This window comes from Macaca mulatta, chromosome 3 (genome assembly GCF_049350105.2).
Source record: "Macaca mulatta isolate MMU2019108-1 chromosome 3, T2T-MMU8v2.0, whole genome shotgun sequence".
Lineage (NCBI taxonomy): Eukaryota > Metazoa > Chordata > Mammalia > Primates > Cercopithecidae > Macaca > Macaca mulatta.
In genome coordinates, this window is record NC_133408.1 from 78,168,299 (window position 1) to 78,193,242 (window position 24,944).

The 24,944-nt window shown below is 42.9% G+C and overlaps 1 protein-coding gene across 50 annotated transcripts in view; it reads right to left on the bottom strand.

The window, feature by feature from the left end:
- IKZF1 (IKAROS family zinc finger 1) overlaps positions 1–24,944 on the bottom strand; it is a 100,685-nt gene that overhangs the window by 65,512 nt on the left and 10,229 nt on the right. For 43 of the 50 annotated variants that reach the window (XM_077996775.1, XM_077996770.1, XM_077996767.1 and 40 more), the window contains 2 exons: positions 20,078–20,131; positions 11,570–11,689 (listed from right to left, as the gene is read on the bottom strand). In XM_077996775.1, coding sequence (XP_077852901.1) covers positions 11,570–11,689; positions 20,078–20,117 — 160 coding nt within the window. In that variant the 5' untranslated portion in view covers positions 20,118–20,131. Of the gene's footprint in view, positions 1–11,569; positions 11,690–20,077; positions 20,132–20,617; positions 23,137–24,944 lie in introns of all 50 variants that reach the window. The other 7 variants (XM_077996737.1, XM_077996731.1, XM_077996748.1 and 4 more) reach the window with 1 other exon arrangement.

Genomic DNA, 24,944 nt, shown 5'->3' on the forward strand with positions numbered 1-24,944 from the left:
GGAGAGTCTAGTTGCTTCAACATTTCCAGTTTGTGACGTCAACAGCAAAGAGTCATTTGGAATCAATTCTTTTGTTGGATAAATTATATATACCCCGCAGTCTTCCCCAATAGATTCACCCTTTCCTAGCTTCTCCTCCACAACACACACACAAACACACACACACACACCCCTACCCCAAAAGAATTCCTCCTTTCAAATTTCACTGTCAAATTTCAGCTGTCAGGACGTTAAAAGTGTATTTAAGCCAGTTGTGCACAGATAAACCGGCTCTCAAAAAGAAAAAGCCCTGATTTGCAGCATTCACCGATTTCTGTGGTGTAAATACTTCCAACCATGGTAGACTTCAAGCTACCAAAAGTTTACCAACAGCATGACAGATTTTCTGCATATGAGCAGTTGGCTGATTCTCGACGGCTCACTGCTCACCGGAGCACGCTTTCTGAGTTCCCTATAAGTTTCTGTTAGCTCACTGATCCTAACAGGCAAAGACTTTAAAATTGTGAGCATGTCTGCGGTAATTTGTGAAATGTAGGTTCCTGTTAGGGCCTTGAAGAAAGCTGGGCTTATCTGGTGGGAGACAGTAGCCCAGGCCCAGCCCTGCCTTGCCAGCAAGAGAGGGCTTGGTAGGGCAGCTTCCTGGCGTGGCACACTCCCCCGGAGCAAGGGCTTTCATTTAGTCTAACGGGTTCTGTGGAAACTTTTCGGGGCAATGTCAAGGCTGCACTCTGTTTAAGCCTTTCTACTTTTGCATAAAAGGAGGGGAAGCTGTTTTTTCTGGGTTATATTTACACTTCCCAAATCAGAAAATGCCCTAACCAGATAGGGGGACAGGTGGCAACTGGCAACCACAGCTCAACCCCCCGCCCCCTTTTTTTTCCCATTTCTTTCTGAAACCCCATGTAGAAGGAAAGTTAACGAAATGTCAGTTGGTTGTTTTATACACAGAGCTAACTATTCTTTCAACACAGATGGAACAAAGCAGAAAATAAAACTGGGACCGAAAACCCGGCAACAGAAAATGTTATCTATCTCCTCTGACAGCAGTTTTAATCTAAGAATCTCTTTATTTTCTAGAAGTTGGTTCTATTTATTGAAACAATTAGGTTCAATGTGATCTTGAATTTAAGGCATCAAAATAAAATGAAGATTAACCTTGGTTTTTGTTCATAAAAATAAGCAACTTTCCATAGTTACTCTGCACCTTTGAAGACACATAGTCACCACTGTAAGCATGGTTGAAAATGCAAGGTTTGGCATTTTTCAACCTTTTCTGGTCCAATTTCTCTATAGATTTTTTTTTTTTTAATTCACATGTCAGATTCTGGAACATTACTGTCTATATTAAAAAACCTTAACAAATCTGCCAAAGATTGTCCCTCTGAATTTTCAAAGCTCTTATGAGTGGGAAGTACTGTAGGAAGTGAGAATGAATGTGTCCGGGCTAACTGGTGGCTTTTCCAGCAGGGTCCTCACCTGAGAAATGTGGAGACATTTTGGGTGTCACAATCACCATGGTACCACTTGTGATGTGGGTGGCTAAATATCCTGCAATGGGAGGGACAGTCTCACCCAAAGAAGTGCCCCCTACCCCAAATATCATTGGGCCACTGAGAAACAGTGACCTCAAATAAGATGAACATCAGATGCAGCCTCAAATTCCCTCCTCTCACTTTGAAAGTTCTCTCTACTGTCCTACATGCTCCATTTGCCCTCATCTTTGAGAAAGCAGTGACACATTGCATTCATTCATTCAATACCCATGTGTCGGACACCAACCTACTCCAGGGTGGGGATGCCCAGGTACTGGGGATCGCGTAGGGAGCAAATCAGAGCTGAGTTCTTCATCTACGAGTGGTGACACTGCTGCTATAAGGCAGGGCAAGGAGCAACAGTGCTGAGAACGCTGTCTGAGGGCATGTGTCCAGGAAGAACTCTCTGTGTGGGGACCTCTGCACAGAGCCCTGAGGGAAGGGAGGAGAGCGCCAAGAGGAAACCTAGGGGATAGTACAGGCCCAGGCCCAGCTCATAGGTGACCCACGCTGGCCCACCCTGGGGCTGCTGGTTAGATTTTAATCCTTTCTTCTCTGCTAGCTCCCACTTACTGGCCTTCAATCACATTGAAACATTCTCCTAAAAAGACTACCCTGTAAATACCATCCTCTAGTCCTGCAACCCCCAACCCCAACCAGCTCCTTGTCTTCTTCCCTTGGTTCCTAACGCCTGCCAGCCCACAGCTGTCGCCTCCTCTCCTGTGCCGCTCCCGGTCCCTCTTACATGGTTGGTTTCTGCCCCAACCCTACTCAGCTGTTTGTGGGAAACCCACCGCCAACCCCTAGACACCTCTTTCTCGGGCACTATCCTGCCCCCAGCAACTCCTCTTGCCTTTGCTAAAATCGCTGTCCCGGGCTTTCCTGCCATGTTTCTTTCTACAAATTTTACTCGAATCACACAACTCACTCTCTGTCTCCTCCTTTGCTCCTCTCTTAGACAATTAAAGGTATTTACTCCCCAGGGCCCCTGTGGTCCTGCTGCTTCGTTGGTTGTCCCTCCTGAGCTGATCGTGTCCCACAGATGGAACTTGTCCTATGGCTTACATCCCTACCTTCCGGACAGTTCCGTAGCTAGACACCATCCCTGGGTCTCACGCTAACCCCTACTCTGGGTACAGTTCCCATTGCGTTCTGCAGAATCACCATGGCCCCAGTTACTGAGATGGACACAGCACCAACGGATGGAGCCGCCTCAAAGGGGCGAACACCACAGGGCTGCTGAGACACCCCTCCCTGCCCTTCTTCCCCTCCTGCACCAAAGGCCTCCGGGCCTCTCGCCGCTGCCTGTCCCAAGGGTGAGCTATCTGACAGGTCACCTGAAGGGCTATTCTCAGGTCAGCGCGTTTGACGGTTCCCTTCCCAGCACCGCACCATTTATTCCTCAGCCTCAGAGTGAGTGTGGGCCTCGTGTGCCTCTGAGCCTGCACCCGCCCCACTCCTGCCACCTCCACCCCTTCCTAAAGAAGGGGACAGCCGAGGCATGACCCGTGGTCCCCACGCACACCTCTTCACCAGCACATGTGCGCCTGTGGCAAAATGACTCGTCCCCTCCTCCTGCACCCCCCATCGCCCACGCCGGGGCCAGGCAGGGCTCCTCCTCTCCCAGTGCTTCCAGCTGTGGGAACCACATGGCATTTGCCAACTGAGTCTTCTCCAGGACCCAGCCTCACCAGACTGGCCACAGGCTGCATCCTGTGTTTTATCACTGAGGAATTATAAGCTTTTTGTCGGGGTCAGTGTGTCAGTGATTCTCCCCTAAAGCCACCTGCCTAACAGGAATGTCTGATATGGAGCATGCCAAAATGCAGACGATGATGATGTCAGTGCAGCTGCCCTGGACAGCCGTCTATGCTGTGTCCCCCTGGGTCAGGCTTCACAGACATGACAGCCAGGATCAGGTCGGGGGGCGCCCTCACCTCACAATGCAGTAACAGCAGAGCCACCTGCCAGGGCCTAACAGCTAGGAATCAACAGAGCCAGGCCTACCTATCCACATGGCCTGCTCCCAGGCACAGCAAACACCCCAGTGGCTCAGCTGCCAAACGCATGTGCACACATACACCACAGACACACCACACATCCCATACACACATACACACCACACATCCCATAAACATATACACACCACACACCACACATCCCATACACACATACACACCACACACTACACATCCCATACACACATACACACCACACACCACACATCCCATACACACATACACACCACACACTACACACCCCATACACACATACACACCACACACCACACATCCCATACACACATACACACCACACACTACACATCCCATACACACACACACCACACACCACACACCCCATACACACATACACACCACACACCACACATCCCATACACACATACACACCACACACTACACATCCCATACACACACACACCACACACCACACATCCCATACACACATACACACCACACACTACACATCCCATACACACATACACACCACACATCCCATACACACATACACACCACACACCACACACCCCACACATACACACCACACACCCCACACATATACACCACACATCCCATACACATACAACACACATACATACCACACATCCCACACACACCACACATTCCATACACACATACACACCACGCACCTCACACACATACACACCATACATCCCATACATACTGTATATCCTATACACGTACACACCATACATACGCGCCACACATCCCATAAACATATACACACCACCTACCATATATCCCATACACACCACACATCCCATGCACACATGCACACCACACACACCACACATACACACCACACATCCAGTACACACATATACACCACAGCCCACACATCTTGCACACATACACACATTACACGCACAAACACTACACATACACACCATATATCCCATACACATATATACACCATACACTGCACATCCCATACACACACACACCACACATTACACATCCCATACACACACCCCCCATATACACAACACGTCTCATACACACATATACACCACACACGATGCATCCCACACACATATACACATCACATGCACACACAATACATACATACCACATATCCCATACACATATACACACTACACACCACACATCCCATACACATATACACACTACACACCACACATCCCATACACATATACAGACCACGCACACATACTACACATCTCACACACATATACACACCACACATCCCATACACATATACAGACTACACACACACTACACATCTCACACACATATACACACCACACATCCCATACACATATACAGACCACACACACACTACACATCTCACACACATATACACACCACACATTCCATACACATACACAGACTACACACACACTACACATCTCACACACATATACACACTACACATCCCATACACATATACACAGCACACACATACACTACACATCCCATTCATATACACACCATACACATACACACCCCATATATATATACACAGCATACACACATACACTCCACATACATATACACACACCACACACATACATGTACACACAAACATGTGTCACATATACCACACACGACTACATACCTAAACATACTACATGTACACAGATGCAAACATACACATGCCACACACAAACATACATATATATACATCACACACCACATATACCCCCCACATATATACAGACACCTGCACACACACAACACATATACCACATGCACATATACACAAACACACACACATCAATTTCAGTTTTCCAAGGAAAGTTATTAAACTTCTGCTGCCTGATCTCACCGGTCTATTCCAAAACCTAGTACAAGCTGGTATCTGATATAGCACAAAAGTCACTTACTTTAATCTAAAATCAAAACTGTCATGAAGTTCTGTCATGATCCCTAAACATTTTGAACTACTTGACAAATTAGCAGACATAAAAATCCTACCCAAAAGGCAATCTGGAAGACTGTACATTAAAATTGACTTTGAAATGCGAAGCAATGAACCTGTTACATCATGGCCTCTCTTATCAAACATGGAAAAGCTTAGAGGTGGGCAGATCATTTTGTAATGCTATATCTCATGTTTGGGAAATTTGGAAAAGGGGAGGCTTTCCAACTGGGATCATCTGGGTTTGGACATGTTTGTGCTGACAATACTTGCTGTCTTCACGAGGGATTCCAAGATAGTGGTAGGAAATTGCAAGACGAGTAACACAGAATTTTCAAAATTTGCTCCATGGACCACTGAATAATAATTCAACTATGAAGGGGGCAAGGAACTAAAAAAGCAAGGTGAATAAGAATCCAAATAATATGCTTTCAGTTATTCCTCAAAGAAGAAAAAAAAAAAGAAAACTTGAAACCAATACTCCAGTCACTTGAAGTTCGGCAAACAGTTCTCGGCTTGAGACTTCTCTCACATTTGAACATGCTTGAGCTCAGCTGCAGCTAATGCTCAGATGCTGCTAGATAATATTTCTCCCCAGCTAAAATGGGGTTTATCAGTTCAGAAGAGATGCATTCCGCAGATAAAAACAACTTCCTCTAGCTGCTGATTAGATAAGCAGGCTCCGCATCCGTGCTCAAAAGCCTGCTGCCCAATCTCCAATTAGACCAGAGCGGCTGCTTTCTTTCCATGGTGAAAGCTGTCCTCAGCACCACTCCTTCCTTCCCAGGCTGTACAGGACCGTTACTACCATTTGTCTACCTCCCCAGTACCGTGCTGGTCTTCTGCCTGAAACTCTAAAATGAAGGGGAGATTTGGCACCAGAATAGCTGATTAAAAATATGGTAATCCTCTTACAATTCCCACTGCAGTCCTAGAACTCATGGCTGAGTAAAGAAATTTTTACTTCAATTGAATGAATAAAAAAGAATATTTATGCTTTTACACACTCAATCATTTGTTCTGAAGTCCAGAGGGAAAATACCTAGATTTTTTTTTCTACTTTTTTTTTTTTTTTTCAATTACGCGAGGGTAAATCAAATCCTCTCCAAACTATTCAACGTGAAGTACCTAAGTTGTGCTGATTCAGTTTCTATCTCTCCGTGCTGCCAGGGAGCCTAGATCCTATGCCTCTGAACACCACACTGTGAGATGCAGGCTGAAATAAACCACTCATGAAACCACGGCAATCTCCTCACAACTCCTGGAGTTGGCTGCTCCAGTGCACAGAGCCAAAGAAGCACATTCTGGAATGTACCAGGGCATATAGAAATACACCTTATCTCCCTATATTCAAACTCATGGGTCCTCCCGCCTGAATAACTACTGCCTGAGGTTGTCCCGATTATCAAGCCAGGTAGCAAGTCATTCAGTAAGCCTTGTTCCAGGCCCATATGGGCCTCAATCCTTCAGCCTTCCACAGATTCAACTAACCCATCTCCGGTCGCTTACATCAATCATGGTCCCAATTCAGTCCTATAGCATTCCTGTGCCTCTGCCCTGGGTTTTTTCTTCAATTCTACTCTAAGCCCTAAATTTGCCTGTCTGCTTTCTCAGGGGTGGCCATCCCATTTTCTAGCCTGGAATCTTTCTTCTCTGTCCTCTGGTTTTTTGCTCCTCTGTTCTGCCCACCCAAATGCCTCCCCTGCTTCCTGAATTCATGAGGGAGGAATGCCCTTACTCACACCTCCAGACCTCTGTGCTTGTCAATAGAATCCTAGCAGCTGAGAACCCTTGGTTAATTTAGGACACGGAAATGTGTACAAGAGAGAAGTCAGTAACTGGCAAATATGTATGTATAAAGAAGGAGGAAAAAAATGCAAGTATTACTGAATAAGGGAAGAAAATAACTAAACTTTTACTTTTCTCACACAAAACACTTATCTGCTCTCCAGACCCCAACCCTGACATAATTCCTAAATGAAAAACTTTTAAGAGTCCCTGCTCAAGAGTTTTCAGAACAAGTCTTAATTCATTTTTTTACTTCTCTAGCATGTGTAGCATGGCTGACTGAGTAAATCTGGGGTTGCCTGAAGAGGTCACTGAGTGCATCCTCAGCTTTAAACAGTTTCATACACAACCACTTCAGAGAGGTGAGAGTTCTCTAGTTTTTAAAAAGACCACTTCAGAAGCTAGAGTCTCATTAAATAGACCATTCTGATGACTAAACCTCTCCTTACCAAAAGGAGAGTAAAGACCACATCTCTCCTTTAAGTCTAACTTAAATTCTTCAAGCAGCACTTTAAATCCTTTGTTCCATTTTCTTCAGACCTGGAAGAAAATGGAGGCCAACTGAGGGCTGCAGGGCTGCTGTGCCCTCTGGCTCTGTCTCCTTCTCCCTAAACTTACACACAAACCTAGAATGTTCCTTCCACACTGAATGAAGCAATGAGGTGTGAAACCATTACTTATTTATTCTGGGAGTGACTCACCAATCAGTATAACCTCGCACCCTCATCATAGGGGACTGATTTCTACCATTCCCAGCAATTTGTTTATTAATATGGTCTGTTATCCTTGTTGAGAATAGATTTGCCTAACACTGAAGGATGCCAGTGGTCATAACAGCTCACAGCTTTCCAAAAGTGTTCCTTGTCACTTTCTAAAGCAGACACCCGTGTAATCTATTATTAGCAAATCATTTCCCACCTTTTTTTTTTTTTTTTTTTTTTTTTTTGCATCTTTTAGCCTCTCACCTTTTCTTCTTGAAATTTCAACAGTGACAGCTCGACTTGGACTTGAGTCAGGTGGCGGCCAGCACCCTTACTCTGTCCTTTAGTCTTGCCCTATTCTAACAAATTCCTCTTTTCTCTTCTGGCTGTTTTCAGTTTGCTTATTCTTTGGACGACTTTTCTTTTTTAAGTAAGAAATACCTCTTCTATCCTTGGTGCGGGTCATCTGTTCTCTCCCTTTTCGCAACTGAAGCTACGATAACTTCCTTTACCCTTCTTGTAAATCTTTGAAATTTCTGTTTTGCACAAGTTGAATTTCCTTTATCTGTCCTTTTTACTTTGTGTCTTTGCTACTCTGTCTTCAACAAAGTATGTCTATATATGTTCCATCTAACCCTCAAGGCCATTCTGTGATGCAGGTTCAGTTGCTACTGCCACCTTCCAAGGAGCAAACTGAGGCTCAGAGAGAAAAAGCTTTGCCAGAAGCTCCAGGCCAGGGAGGAGGGAGCTTGGACCTGTCCCTTCTGAGGTGTGCCTTACCCACAGGGCACTCTCCACCTCTGCTGCTCACCCTGCATTTCAGCAACTCCACTTCCTCCTGCCGGCCCCACTACTTCTGTCCCGGGGAGGGCTGTCTTCTCATTTCCTGCTGTGTGCTCTTTACAGTCCTTTACACTGATGACTTATTCCCATGGAATAATGTGATGAAATATGGCACCCAGTTTATTTCCTTTATCCACGAATTCCCCCACCTTTTTATATTGTTTCCTAATGTTCTCTACATACTTCATTTATTTAATGCTATACACTACAAATTAATGAACAGCTTGTCACCACATATGAAAGCCGGCTGGTTTCCTTCCAGAACCATCGAGGGTGGTCTCTAAACTCACCTATGTGAAGAGCCCTCTCTTCCCTCCATGTCTTCTTGGGCACTTCGGTCTTGTGGGATCCTCTCCCTCCCTCACTTCCTCTTCTCAAGCCTCTCCTTTGTGTGGTGCCCGGTTTGTCATGTGGGCTTTTGCATCTTTTTTGCTTTCTTTACAGTAACCCATCACTCCTGTGGCCTCTAGCCCCACTGAGGAGCATTCATCTCCCAAATCATCTCAGTGCCCACGTCACACGCTGTCCCCGCCTGTCCACAGGGCTGCATCAACTGCTATTTACAAGCTGAGCAAAGACGTTTTCTAGGGTTTTTAAATTTCACAATTCTGAAATCATATTTTCTAAACTTCATCCTGAAGGAAAGGTAGACTGAAAATCATGTCAAACATGACAAAGGGCAAGGCCAGGACCCACGGGCAAGGACAAACCTGCCCCTGACTCCAAGGTGACGCCTGTGCTGGGGGCAGCTGGGACCGAGGGCAGGACTTTGAACCAAGAGACACAGCTCTGGGAACCCATCAGTAATGCCAACCACATGTTGGGTGGTCTCCCACCCAGGAAAACCCACTAACAATATGACGTCCATAAGGGACAGGATACTGACACTGTTTTGAAGGCATGTGTGCTATTCTTCACTCTCCAGGAATCGGCCTGACTTTCAGTTCTCTAAAGGTGCCCCAGCCACGATGGCTCACAGCCTTTAAGGGCAGTTGCAGGGATTCCAGGGAGAGCCCATCTCTCTCTCCACAGTGACCCGAGCCGGCCTCCTCACTCTGACATCCAGGCTCTCTATTCATTTACATGGTTAATGGATCATTTCTTCTGGTTCAGTCCCTGAGCCTCTCTGTGTTCTTGGGCAGGGTGTGAGCATCTGTTTGCTCCTGTGTTAATCAGGGAGAACAGTACCCTTGGCACTGGGTGCTTCAGGGACTAAAAAAAATCAGGGAACATCACCACCCAATGACTATTCCTGCGCCACTTTTGCAAACTTTTCTCATATCTATGTGTTACTATTGACTTAATGTTTTTATTTAAACTGATTTTTTAATTTACATAAATGTGTTTTGAAAGGAACCCTTGTAGTGGCACAGTGTATGGTAAAACCAGTATCACTTGCAATACATAGAAGACAATCTCAAAAATAAATACATAAATTAAAATGAAACATGATCATTTGCATCCCAACTTTGGAAAAGCCTGAAATGATATATGTATCTTTCTTCGGTAGAATAGAGCAGATAATCCACAAGTTCATTTCTCTTCCCCTCTACTTTCATATGGTAGCCATTTTCCAATAGCGTAAAATAATTCATAAATATACTTGCTTTCTGGATTCATCTACACCAAATGGCTTTAGCCACCATCTTTATCTGTTTATGCCATTAACTGTGCTGCTGAGTTAAAAGAAAAAAGAACCATTATACCTAGTCCACTTGGTTTCTAAGACACATAAAAAGCATACAAAATATGTTTTCTATACATGTAGATAAAATTCTCAGTTATCACATTTTCCATTATTGCATTAGGATGTCCTATAGACAGACAGTTGAGGCGATTCTCATAAGCCTGAGAATTTTAAATACATGTTCCCTCCTTGGCAATGGGGGCTTATGCAGCTGACCCACAGTGATCCAGTCTACCTCATTTTACCTGTATGTCCTTCATGATATTCTTTTATGCCAATAGGTGGCTTTCAGTATCACAGCTCTTTCTCTTTTTAAAGGAGAAAGCAAGTATTCCAGGGAACCGTTGACTCAATAGCTCATGAGAACATGGTATAATGGAGCGAGAACTAGTCTTTGAGTCAGAAGTTCAGTTCAATTCTGACTGTGTCATTTGACCTTGGTTAATTCACTGAACTTCTCTCAGTCATTGGTTTCTTGAAATAAAGAGGGTGGGTGACGTTTTCCAAACACAAACTGTCACATGTGTAAGTTGACCAGTGGAGTTGCAGATGGTTCCATATGTACTTTTTTATGGAAAAGGTATGTAAATGTGTGCTTAGATTTTTTTTTATAACATTTAAAAATTACCATTTATGAAACTTTCTGTTTTTAGTTAAATCTGAATTTTAAGAACTAGAGATTAGAGGGATAACATAAAATGGCCAGATGTGGCTTCTTCTAACCCCAAACACTGAAGAGCACTGTTGCCAAAACACGTAAGTGTGTCATTTTCACGATCTACAATCCATAACATTTGATATTCCTGCAAGTGCAGTGAGGACAGAGGACAGAGACAGAGACGCCTCCCTGGGCAGGACTGCTCCTCAACTTGGACATTTTGCGGGGTGTGTGGCTCTCATGGCCATGCTGGCCTGTGAGTGTCCATCCTCCCACACACCAGAGGACCCCCATCCAGCCAATCTCTGTGCCATGTTTCTTATATGCCAGTTGAGGGAACACAATGGATAAAATTACTCGTATCCCTTCATCACTGTCTTGGAAAAATACAAAGAGACAAAGGTTTCACAGGCACAGAGGCCGCTGGTGACCCACTTACCCACAACTCTGTCACTCTTGGAGCTTTGCTGTCCTCCCGAGGTGGTGGAGAGGTCCTCGGGGATCGGCATGGGCTCATCGCCCTCATCTGGAGTATCGCTTACTGGGGGGCTTTCCTTCCCTGAAGAGAAAGAAGAAGTGTGAGTCTCGGGCGGTCATGGTCAAGGTGCCTGGGCTTCCCCCTGGCTTGGCTTGAGAGAGTGGCATGAGGAGGCAGGTATTGGGTAGAGCCAGTGCTTCTCTGCTGGGATGCATATACCTTTTTCTTTTTATATGAAAAGTCACTTCTCCCCACACAAGACAAATGAGAGAACACAGATGTGCAAAAGGGAAGAAATACAATGACCTATAATCCCAGACACTGCCACTTTAAAAATCATCTTATATACTATAAATAATATGAGGTGACATCATTTTGTTTTTCAAAATGAACTAGGTTTTAGACATTCTCATGTACATATTTCCATACTCAGGGACATATTTCCATAATTTCATTTATAATGGGCACACTAGGATTTATTTAAGTTCTTTTCCTGTTTTCGAGTTCATATTGTTTTCTGTCCTTTTTTTATTATTAAACAACACTGTAACGAACATCCTAATAGCCAATCTTTGCACATATTCCTGATAATCACCACAGTATAAATATCTAGATGTTTTATCACTGAGTAAAAGGCATCTATATTTTTAAGGTTCTTCCTATCTTTTGTCAACTTATCCCCCTGTAAGCTCGTTCCAATTTACCGCCACAATGAGCTTGCCGCACCACACCCTCTTGTCAATTTGTGTTTGAGGATACCACACAAGGTATCCTGTCATCTGCTCACTTTCTTTGCAAGAGCCAGGGAATATCTTACCAGCTGCTTAGTTTGACTTAACTTGGTGGGGAGAAGAAGACTGGACAGGGAATGGAAGGGAATCCCATGCCTACTGGGAAAATGATCCCCTCTCTGCAAGCAAAGGGAGTCTGCTAACACAAATTCTTTTCTTTGAAATAGGAAAATAAAATATAATCCATACAAATACAAAAATTGTTTACACTATACAAAGTAAGATTTACAAAAATGAAATCGGGTTTTACAGAATACCTGTATTTATTTTGATTGGATTAGAATTTAATTTGGCCAGAGGCTCTAGCAATGGGGAATCACTCCTACTCTGAGGAATCCAACCTTCCTTGGGAAGCCACAACTGGAAGGAAAGGCTCTTTTCTCCACTGAAGCTGCAATTCCTATAGTTTCCGCCCTTCCAGATCTAACTTAAACTTGAGTTGAGACACAACCCACATGCAAGAAACAGATGATGTGAACTAATGCAGTATAGCTACGTGTGGAAGACCATTTTAGAGGAAGGTCCTGAAGAAGTCTAATGAAACAGCAACAGCCTGGGAGCGTGTGCCTGCTGACTGAGCTGGCAACAGGCAAGGTGATATGAACACACAGACAAACCTAGATTTTTGAGAGTGTGTGCAAATGATGAACCAAACATTAAAAGGTCTGAAAAACATGACTAGGTATTGTGTGAAATGTCCTTGTTTGTTGAATAAACCTTACACAAGAGTAACACCAGCATTTCAGATGACTGGCAAGACTAGTAAAATCATTCCCGGTATATAAAACAACCCTTCCTGGAATATTTAAAATAGAACCTGCACAGGTACCAAGCCTATGCTCTGGGGAATACTATTTCATTCTCTGGAAAACAGACATTACAATTTAATATTCCAGCTTAGCTGTAATTACCACAATTGGCATATTTTCAGAAAGAGCATTATTGGGTATATTTGGATAGCCAATACAAAATTAATAGCTAAAGATGGAGCAGGATTATAAGAATTTCCCAAGGAAAAACAAAAGGCCAGCAAGACATTGATTGAAAGTGCTCATGTTATGCTAAAGCCTTGGAAATGTGTATTAAGTCAGTACTATTTTCATTGCTATAAATAGAATTTTTTTTGTTGTTTTAGATGGATTCTCACTCTGTCACCCAGGCTGGAGTGCAGTGGCGTGATCTCGGCTCACTGCAAGCTTCGCCTCCCGGGTTCAAGCCATTCTCCTGCCTCAGACTCCCAAGTAGCGGGGACCACAGGTGCCCACCACCATGCCTGGCTAATTTTTTGTATTTTTTTTTAGTAGAGATGGGGTTTCGCCGTGTTAGGATGGTCTCGATCTCTTGACCGCATGATCCGCCTGCCTTGGCGTCCCAAAGTGCTGGGATTACAGGCATGAGCCACTGCACCCGGCCTATAAATAGAAAAATTTTAAAGTAACAATTGCTAAATATCTTACTGTTTTCAGTTCTTTCATAAATGGAGAAAAACTCCAAATAGGAGAATGCAGGAGGTATATGAACCACCTGACAACTCTTATTTTTGTATAAGATGACTTCCTAGAGCAATGATGCTCAAACTTCCAGGACTTTAGGAAGGTTGTCAGAGGAATTCTTATTTTTATTTTATTTTTTTTGGCAGCGGAGGGGTGGGGGTAAGAATAACAAAATAATCTTACACAGAACTGTAATATACACAACGGTCCCCTACATAAAGTGGGGACCTTGCAATTTGGGGAGGCAGGGACCCAGGCCACTTGCCTTGAAGACCTGCTAAAGTACCTTCATAGAAATGACCATGAAGCCTCCTGGCCTGACATGCTATCCCAATGAGTAAACATGTACAGAGCATGTAGGGTGTGCATGTGTCTCATGATTAGCCAGCTGTCATTATTATGGGGTGGGGGAGGGACGTTGAGAAACTAAACTTTATTGACTCTTTTCCGCCTATAGCTTTTCCCTGTGATCGCGCTGGAGCACTGCAGGATGCTCTGAGATGCCTTTAGATGCACAGCACCCTGGAACCCAGGAAGGATCATAAAGAATCAGGACTTACCCAGTGAAAAAATGTCGTACTTTCTGCTCAGTGCATGCTAAAATACATCCAAATAACTCTTAGTTACTTTTACTAAAAAATTTAACTGCTGTATCTATGAGAGAACAAGATCCACTACAATTTGTTGAGGATGGTTCATAATAACAGGTGTGCTTCTTAAGAATTACATCTGCCTTTACTTCCTGCACTGAACTAAATGTCAGTGCTCCAGTGTCCCTGATCTTGCATCTCAGGACATTTATTTTTTTCAACATGGGGGAGAAAAAGGAATAATGAAACAGTAGGGATTGCAATTCTAAAATACCATGGGTCAGACTGATCAATAGGAACTCTCTATGCAGAAGAAACCACATGGGGAGACGGGAGAATAAAAAATCAGTCTTGGCATGTACAGGGCATCGAGTAAAGAGTCAGAACTGGATGGTAGTGAAGTGAGATATATTCACATGCCCACCAAGGGCTCCATGTTAATTCAAGCTCGCCTTGCCTGAACTCAGTGATAGTTCTTAAGAGGTTGTCTGATTTGCCTAAAAGCCCCAAAGTGTGAGTCCGGGCTGCTGAGAATTTCATCCCTCACGTGAGCCTCTGTGCCCAGGGCCCCTCATCGTCTGTGATAGCTGAGGATCTCCATGATGAAAAGTTATCACTTCATGAACCCCATCAATATAGGCACGGTATTTTTTAATGCATTGATTTTAAACAAATTTGTCCAGTTAACCATTTAAAATGTAAAAGTATGTAAATATTATAAAACACTAAAATGATTAAAACAAGTCAACACATCTCAAATACTAACACACAGTGACTAGGAGTTAGTTGACCCAGGACATAGTTCTGGCTTTGTGGCTTGACCAATTAGTTGTAAGACCTATGGGAACACAAGACTGGTCCCCTTTCTAAGACTCCTTCCACAAGTGGAAAAAGTAGGCTGAAAAACATGATTTTGGTCTATCTCACAGAGTTGCGGTGAAGATAAAATAAAAATAATGTGCATGGATTATAATATGCTAGGTAAACTTATGGTATTATTTGGTAAACTATATGTACATAGAAACATAAGGTATATATTGCATCAAGCTCCCACACTTTTCCTAAGAACATGTACAATGGCATGCAAACACACCGAGATGGAGACAGCAAGACATCAAGTGTTTAAATAGAATAATTTAGAAGATGCAATACAATTCACTTACTTAGAAAAATGAAATAAACTTCTGGTTAAATTACACATTTACACTTAACTTACCTATGGCCTATGTTTCAAATAAAGCATTACCTATGTGAAGTGTTCTGGGAAAACTGGATGAGATATGGTATAATTAGCTTATAAACTGTAAGCAGATAATTTCTCAAGTAGAGTATAATTCACTCCACAAAGTTCTATGATCCCCCCTCTCCCAAATGCATGGGGTTTTAGTATATATAATTGCCCAAGAGGACATAATTATCTGGGTAAATACAAGCTCAAAATATAGAATCCCAACTCTATCAAGTAGTGGAGAAGCTTGCACTATAGGGTCCAAGTAGGGATCCCACCCCAGAGCCATCTCTGACTCCCTACTGGACTTCTGGTCAGTTACTTAAATTCCATGAGTCTCAGCTCCCTGCAGGTTGGAAATGATAATTGTATTTTCTTCTGTGGGTCCTTGTGAGGTTGAAATGAGAAAACACTTCAGGTAATGTTTGGTAAATACAAAGCATTTAATCAATGTGATTTACTATGCTTAACTTGATAAAATATTCCCATTTACACTGCAATATATACAAACCTTCTTTATGTAAGCAGATTATATACATCTAAGGGTATACTTCTGGTTTCCATATCCCCAAAAAACCACACTACAAATAGCATTAAGCCAATATCCAATACATATTTAGGGTCACAGGTGCCAGAGGAACCTTAGAGATAACTGGCTCAAGTCCCTCCTGTTACAGATGATACTATGGTGGTCTAGGAGGCAAAAATAACTGTCTCAGGTCCCATCGTGGGAGGCAGAGATGGGATGCTGATGCACGTCTCTCAACTCCCATATCCTTTACTTTCCTACCGGTTGACTCTTTAGAAACCAAACCAAAAAATAATGCATAGGTATAACACGTATTTTGGAAAGACTGCCAAAAACACAAAAGAAAGAAAAAATATGCTTTACCCAAAGAATTAGTGAGATGTGCCTTAAAGGAAAGGGTAGCTTGCTTTAGATATGCTCTCCTCCAAGTCCATCAATAGCATTTTCTCAATACTCTGTGAATTCAAGTCAGTAAACGCTTATGGAGTGTCTACTACTACACATCTGTGAGACACTGTAAACCAGGGCATAGCCCACATTTATACATCTCAAGGAACAAAGAACCCAGTGCTTTGAAAAAAGACAGATGTTAAGTATTTATCTGTTTATCAAGCATTTCACATACATTAGGTTGAATCCAATGAAATTGCTGATACATGAATATTTTATGAGAAAAGAGGATGATTTAGGAACATATTCTTGATAAGATTTCTTATAATCTATAACATAATCTTGATAAGATTTCTTGTCAAGAATGTCAACTCCTATTTGGTTAAATGTACATCCTTAGCCATAACTAAGTGTTATTTCTTCCAACTTTAGAAATGAAAAAAAACAAATACTGGTTTTAACTGGAGAAGCAGAGATCAAACTCCAAGAAGTAGAAAAAATATTCTTTGATTCTTTACTAAAAGTGACATGACACTTTAAGTGCTCTCATCACTATGTAGAGTGCTCAAAGGTTAACAGAAATCAAAAGTACTATGAGTGTTTTAGAAATAGGAATCCCTTTGGTAAGTGTACACAAACTAAATTTCAGACCAAATCATTTCAAACAAAAACAGAGTTTCCTTTTTCAGGAAGTCTTATGTAATAAGGTCTCCATTCTTGTCCCCGCCCCCAGCTACCCTATCCTTTGAACGGTTAGGGTGCAGAACAAATTACTTATTTTGTATAATGGTAGAGACAAGAAAACTACCAGAGGAGAATCAGGCTTTTGTTAGTTTTGTTACTAAGATATGAGATCAGAATACTGAGTGGCTATTCCTTATAGAAATATTCTAGAGATGAATCCCTAGGTATCAGCATTCAGCTTTGACTCTAGAATATCAGAGTGTAGACCCCTGCATTGGCCAAAGGGGTCTCATTTTCTTTAAATGCACCATGCAAAATACCAATTTAGAAGTTACCCAAAGTGAAAGCGACAAGGAAAAGAAAAAGAGCAGAACAATGAAAGCATCTTTTTGGCCTCTGGAAATTTTTAACATGCTTGGGTTTCTTGACACTCTAATCACTTCTAGTCACAGTCAGCAAACCCAGTGAATGAGATCCTCTTCCATGAGTGAGGATCACAGTCCTCATCTACCAGTGTTTCCCAGACCAGCTTTCCTAGGCTGCAGTGAGAGGCTGGTGAAGCCAAATGAGAGGCTATAAAGAGCTAAACTGCTTTTTTTCCCATTTAACTAGTTTTTTGCTGTTGTGCTTTTTTGTTTAAGAAACAAAGTATATGCTTAAGGAAAATAAATTCAAATAATGCTAAAAGGTAGAAGATGAAAAGCAAAGCTTTCCTTCTTCTCCTCCTCTTCCCTAACTCATCCCCTTCCTTCTACCATCAATCTTCCAAGAGGAAGTCCAGGTTAATAAATATCACTCTAGAATTTTCCTAAACGTTATGGCCAAGTATATAGAAAATGTGTATGTGTATGTAATTTATTTTCTTTTTAAAGAACGAGATCATACTTTGCATGCTATCCAGAACCATGCTTTTCTCACTTTCACATGTATTTGAACTTCTTTTCAAACTAGTTCATTCATATCCTCCTTATTTTTAAGAGCTGTATGTGGAAGTACATGGATGTACCATAGTTTTAAAATACTGATAACAATGCTGCAGTGAACAAATGTTTAAATGCTCTGTGCACTTGTAAGAATGTACCTCTAAGGTAAGTTCTTCAACGCAAAATTGATATTTGGATTTATACCATTTTTGTTTACATAGATAATCACAAGCTTTTGGACACATTTTCACTTTTACCAACTGTACCATGAAGTGCCTGCATACCACATTCTAAAAGTTAAAATGCCACATGTTCCCACTCACATGTGGAAACTAACAAATGCTGCTGTCATCAAAGTGAAAAGCAGGACAGAGGCTAATAGAGACTGGAAAGGTTGGGGGAGGGGAAGATAGGGAGAGATTTGTTAAAGGAAACAAAATTACAGCTAGGTAGGAGGAATAAGTTCTAGTGTTCTACACCATTGCAGGATGACTGTAGTCAACAATAATATATAGTTTCAAATAGTTAGAAGGAAGATGTTGAATGTTCCCAACACAAAGAAACGATAAATGTTTGAGATGATGAATACGCTGATTTACCTGATCTGATTACTATACATTGTATGTATCACAACATCACTATGCACCCAATGGTTTTGTGTCGATTAAAAAAAATTAAAAATTAAGTGAAAATATTCAATGATATACAAACAGAGAATTGTATTTCAGATATAAGTGTACACAAAGAATGTGGAAATTATATTGTAATAAATACAAAGCCTAACTCTAAAGGAAAAACAAGCTAGCCTTTTGTTTGTTCTTTGCATCTGGGAGAGTTTAAGTCCAAAACCTGAAACATAAATAGAGCGGCTATGGAGTGGTGGAGAAGGAAGCCTGTGATTGGCAGATCTATCTCCAGTTCCATGGAACTCAGAAGATCCTCTCCTGCACCTTCTCCAGGGAAGCCACCAAGCAGGGGAGCAGCCACACACAGGTCCTGGTCTTCATCAGGAGCACTGACTTGTGCAATCCCATAGAAACTTCCAAACACAAGGGTGCTCAGCCAAAGCAAGGTGCCACTGAGAGACCTTTCTCAAACAGAAGTCAGCCTCTGGGGCTGGTTGTGAGTCTGTGAGGCTCAAAAATGTGAAATACCTAAAACCCCAAAGTCTGTGAAAGCCACTACTGGGCCTGACGCCTCTGGATACAGGGCCAGACAGAAAGCTGTCTTCCTATGTCCATGCATTGGGGAACTGTGCGGTTTTGTTGGACTGGCTGGCTGTCCATCCTCACTACTGCCAAATGGTCACAGTCTGTGACCTACCCTTAGGCTTTTCCTACACAGACTTCTCCACTTCCTGGGTCTCCTGGATGAGAAGAGTTATGTCCAATATAGCTTGAAAAGATACATGGCAAAGGGGAGCCATGTTGTGTCCATGCTTGATGAACAAATAGTCACGACTGTGCCCAACAATTCTGTTTTTCAAGCTTCTCTCTCTCTCTCTCTCTCTAAGTACCATCACTGGCATGTGTTTGGGTTTTAGGGCAGACCAATCAGCCATTTTTCCTTCCAACAGTACAAATATGTATTTAACTCTTCCCATTTTTTTCCCTGAGGTTTAATAGTAAAACTAATTTCATCTTGGAGACTTTCTGTTCAGCTTCTCAAAGTGAGATAATTTGTAATGGGTGAAGGAAACACTCAGGCAATTTCCATCATGGTCTTTTCTTTTGCAGAATAGCCGCTAGTCCTCCCCCATGGCCACACCAAGCACTCTGACTTCTGGCCCCAGGGAAACTTTTCTCATGAACTTCCCACATGGGTATCTTATAAGGTCTCACCTGAAACTTGGGACATGTCTTGACCCTCATCAGCATCCATTGTCCTCAGGTTATCTAAGAAAGAGAGGAAGGGATTTTAGTTTAAAGCAAAAATACCAATAAGATATGAGAAAGAGAGAGAGAGAGAGATAAAGAACCCCTATGCTATTTAACAACAAGGTTATCTAGCAAGAATAATGCATTTTCCTCCTCACATACTTGCCGGAGTATCAGACTGGCACAGACCTTGATCCTTTTAAAAACAGCATTACAAAGATTTATAAAAATATCATTACAAGCACAGGAGGACCAAATTTGTTATTTATTGTTAATTTCCTACTGCATAATAACCCAAAATGCAAACTGACTGCAACAAAATTAAGCAGAAAATTAAATGGCCCTGGGTCATTGTAGGCACAGAATTCATTCTCTTGGCTGATCCATAGTTATGTTCTTTCTAATTTACTGAGCATGCATCGATGAACCTTGAGTCAGCTTGGTGACACGCGTACAATCAGCAATCAAAAAACGAAGCAATTTGCTGAAGAATGTCTCATTTACCCAGGCAGGGCTGCATATCTGAGCAGCAACTGCACTACCTCCATCAATAATGAATACACCTCCAGCCTGGCAGATGGGCAATGCGGGCGCTCCTGTCTTTGTCCCTCAATCTTTCTGGGCCCTTGCCTCAGCCTTCACCAGCACTCTTACACGGGGAGAAGTGACGCTCACGACGGCAGCAAAACGAGCCCAGGAGAGAGCCCAAGCCTTCCTGTTTTGCTGACAGATGGTTGGCTTCTCAGATTGGTTTAAATTAAATAAAAAAAAAAAAAAAAAAGAAAGAAACAACTGGGAAGATGCTGTCCTTCGATGGCCACAGTGAATGTTCCACAGAGTGCACTACAAGCCACAAATACCAGGGAGAGAACCCCAGGGTCAGTGGAGTAGAAACAAAAAGGTGTGCTGTGTTTCGCACTTGGGGTCCTGGCCTGCCACTCAGCAGTCTCAGGTGCCCCGAAGTGGATGACAGCTGGCAGCTCCACAGATAAGAAAGCTATGGTCAGCAGAAGGTGACCTCAAGGAAATCCGCTCATTTATGCTGCGGTAAATGAATTTCAGGAGAGCTCCTTCACTAACCAGAAAATACAGTCTATTTGTTGACTCTAAACCAAGTTGTCCCCCTGTATCCCTTTTTATTTTTGGCCACCTCTGTCTCTGGTTCAGTTGTGTGGACACAAGCTGCGGCTTGCTTCAGCAGAGATCTGAAAACTGATGGATGATTCAGGGACCTTACCCTCTCAATTAGGCTGAAAACTGTGAGGGTAGAAGTGTTATATATAATACATCTATCACTCCATATATCTTTAATACCTTTTATGGTACATATGGAATATCTATTTTCAATTTCAGGAATATCAGTATTAGTCATGATGAGGATATACATGATAGTCACTTTTTCTGGATGGGAGGGATTTTTATCTATTTCTAAAAGTGGCATGAATTTTCAAGGTGGGTGTGTGGCTTAGGAGTGCAGCCACTGGCCACTGTACAGAAAAAGTATTTCAGAAACCAGAGTAAGCATCCACCAGCACACGAAGCCAGACACACTAGCCCAGATGCAAGCATGTGACCAGCACAAGCATTTCCAAAAAGCAATACGTCAAGAGTCTCAGATGCCTTTACTGTAAAAAAGGGGAAAAGCCATGATTCTTCTGAAACTGTCAAAACAATGATAAAGAAACAAGACAGACTCAAATGACAAAAATCTTTGTAATAGCTGTGCCACACTAATACAGGATGTTAGAAGTTAGTTTTTTAGCTTTCTGAAGATGTGTATAGTATTTTAGTGTGGCCTATCACACACCAGGTCTTAAATACCTCTGGTTTGGTTGGTGAAGCATACAGAAGTTAAATCTTGTCACAGCAACTATACCAACACGAAATTTTTAGAATGATGACTTTAAACTTTTTGCTACATAAATGATACAATCTTTTACAACTTTTTTTAAAGGCAAGAAAATGCTCATAATTTCTACCACTTAGGACTACTATTTTTTTTTCTGTATATTTATTTCTGTGCTTTTTACAAAAAGAGGACATTAAACAGATTACAAATATACTGTTTTAAAATATCCTTTAATTTAATACTACACATATCTTTTTATTTAACAAATATACACCACCATCATCATTTTACTGGCTACACACTACTCAACTGATTTATATAACCAATGCCCTATTGTCGCATACTCAAGTTACTTTCAATTTTTTATAAAAAGATGTTTCCTAAGGCACAGCCAAGGCTCTTCCACCCAAGCACCACTGCAAACACCCTTCCAGTGGAATGCGGGGTGAGCCTCTGAGTTTGCTGCATGGAGACAGAGGTGATCGATGCTAAGTCCTCCAGACACATTCGTCCTTTCAGGGGGTGAGATGTGAGAACAGTTTCAAGCCAGAATCCTGACAAACTGTCCTCGGCTGGTACCCAAATCAAGCTCGGCTCTGTGGGAACCTTCTTACTTTTGCGGTCATTTGCAAACAGTCCCCGCACCAGTCTCCTGGAGGGAGCTGGGGGTGGGCAGCAGATCACACCACAGCGAGCACCTTCCTGGAGAGAGTCTATGGTTAGCAGCCAAGTCTGCAAGAGGCAGAGAGCTCTGCATTTTCGCACGTGGGCCTGCTGGACATTTCCACTCAATGCCCTATCACCACTTCCTGCCCCAGCATGGAGACCTGCGTTTTGCAATCCACCTCACTTCCAAGTTCATACACAATTTCAACCACACTGTTTCTGACGGCAGGGGGCTTCATGGGCTTATGAGTGCAGTTGCTTGGGGGCTGGTGCTTAGGGGATCTCTTTGCTTGGTGTGATGTTCACCAAAATTTTTAATAATTTCTGAACAAGAAGCCTCGAGTTTTCAGTCTGCACTGAGCCCTGTGAATTCCGTGGCCTGACTCGTCTGACATCATAAAGGATGACTTGACGGGCTCCTGAAAACTTCCCCAAACTCCAAACTTGCATCTCTTGAGATGAAAAGCAGTGACTTTCTCGTAAAAGTGGCTTTGCTTCCAGAGAAAGGCTAAAAGAATAATCAAACAATGAGAAACTGTTTGAGGGAAAGGAAACGTGGCCTCTTCCAAGACAGCTTACAAAAGGGAGCCTGAAGTGTCTAGAAGGGCACTTACGTCCTGTCACACTCCTTTGTTAGCACGTGCATCACTTTGGCTGTGTATTTTACAAAGCACTTACTGAGTCCCTCTTCTCCCACATGGAAGAAACATAGAGCGCCAAGTAAAACAGGGAATTTAAGCTTGATACGGCTTCAGCTTAAAAGGAGCTTACATTCAGTAAAAGGAGTTAATCACAAAAGCAAGCTAATGGCATGTTTTCACAAACTTTCGCCTAAATGAAAAATCAAGATCAGCAGGTCCGTAAAGGGAGATGCCAGAAGGAATAATTATTTCACAGAAACGTACTGCAGTTTTCTACTTTGCCTGGGAAACCCAAACAGTTTCAGGCAAGAGCTAAAAGAATCGATAGTAGAAAATACAACAATATCAGCACACTACCTTTTACCTGTGCAATTCTTACGAACATGAATGTTTTTATTGTTTTTTTGGAGCACGCAGTTCTGAATCTTGCATAAGGGGAAATAGATGCAGAGATTAAGTGCAGGGCCAACGTGACAGAAGCTGTCCATGGCTGTGCCTCTAGGAGCGGAGAGTGGAGTCTGCAGTCACAAGCCATCAGGCACCCTCCGCTCCCACTCTGGACTGCTCACTGACTTGGAAGGTCTAAATCTCTGTCTGTCTTTCCTCTGCCTTCTCCATCTCTCCCTCCTCCCACACCTACCTCCCATCTCTTTTTCTGTCTCTCCCTCCCTCCCTCTGCCTCCCTTTGTCTGAGAGAGACTGTTTCTCTCTCAGTCTCTCTCCGCCCTTCTCCTTTCTCTCCCTCTTTCTGACCCAACAGTGTCAAATAGGACTTACTTTCCTAGTTTCAGTTATAAACTATTAGCATATCCATAACTTTACAAAGGAGGAGCAGAAGCCGGACTAGGAGCCGGGCAAGTCGACAGCACAGGGGCCTCTTCCAGGCTGTGTGGGCAGTGCTGACTTACAGCCTCCGCGGACCCTGCAAGGCGTCCCTGGGGGACCTTGGGTCTGTCCTGAAACAGCTTCCTGGACCCTGCCTTTCCTCCTTCCACACTGAGGCAGGACTGGGACCTGGCTGTTCCCTGGGGAGAAACATCCAACAGCCCTGGGCAGTTGCTGCTTCCAGGTGAGGAGCCTTGGCAAGCCTGGCTAGGAAGTGAACTCATTCTAACTGCAGCACCCCAGAGGAGAGTCTGACCAGAGCCGCGTTGAGCCTGCTGGGGCCCCTGCGGAGGCGGGTCTCAGGCCTCTGAGCTGCCTCCAGCTCCCCTCTCTTTTCTGACAGTCAATACCTCTCTTCACAGTGCTTGCCCTGACACAAGGAGTCTCTCCCATAATTCTGACAAGCTGAGTCTAGACAAATGAAGTCAAAATTAAAATGCAGATAGATGCCTGTCAAGAATCACAACTTTACCACTTTTCTAGCAGCCCAAATTTACAGCTATTAAAAAGCCACTAAGTACACAGCATGCCAAATTAACTGTACAAAGTACTGAGGGTCACTCAAAATTAGCCTATCTGTTGGTAGCACACAGTACTTCTACAAGCTTTAAAAAAAATTGCAGTTGGCCGGGCGTGGTGGCTTACGCCAGTAATCCCAGCACTTTTGGAGGCCGAGGCAGGTGGATCACGAGATCAAGAGATCAAGACCATCCTGGCTAACACGGTGAAACTCCGTCTCTACTAAAAATACAAAAAATTAGCCGGGCGTGGTGGTAGGCACCTGTAGTCC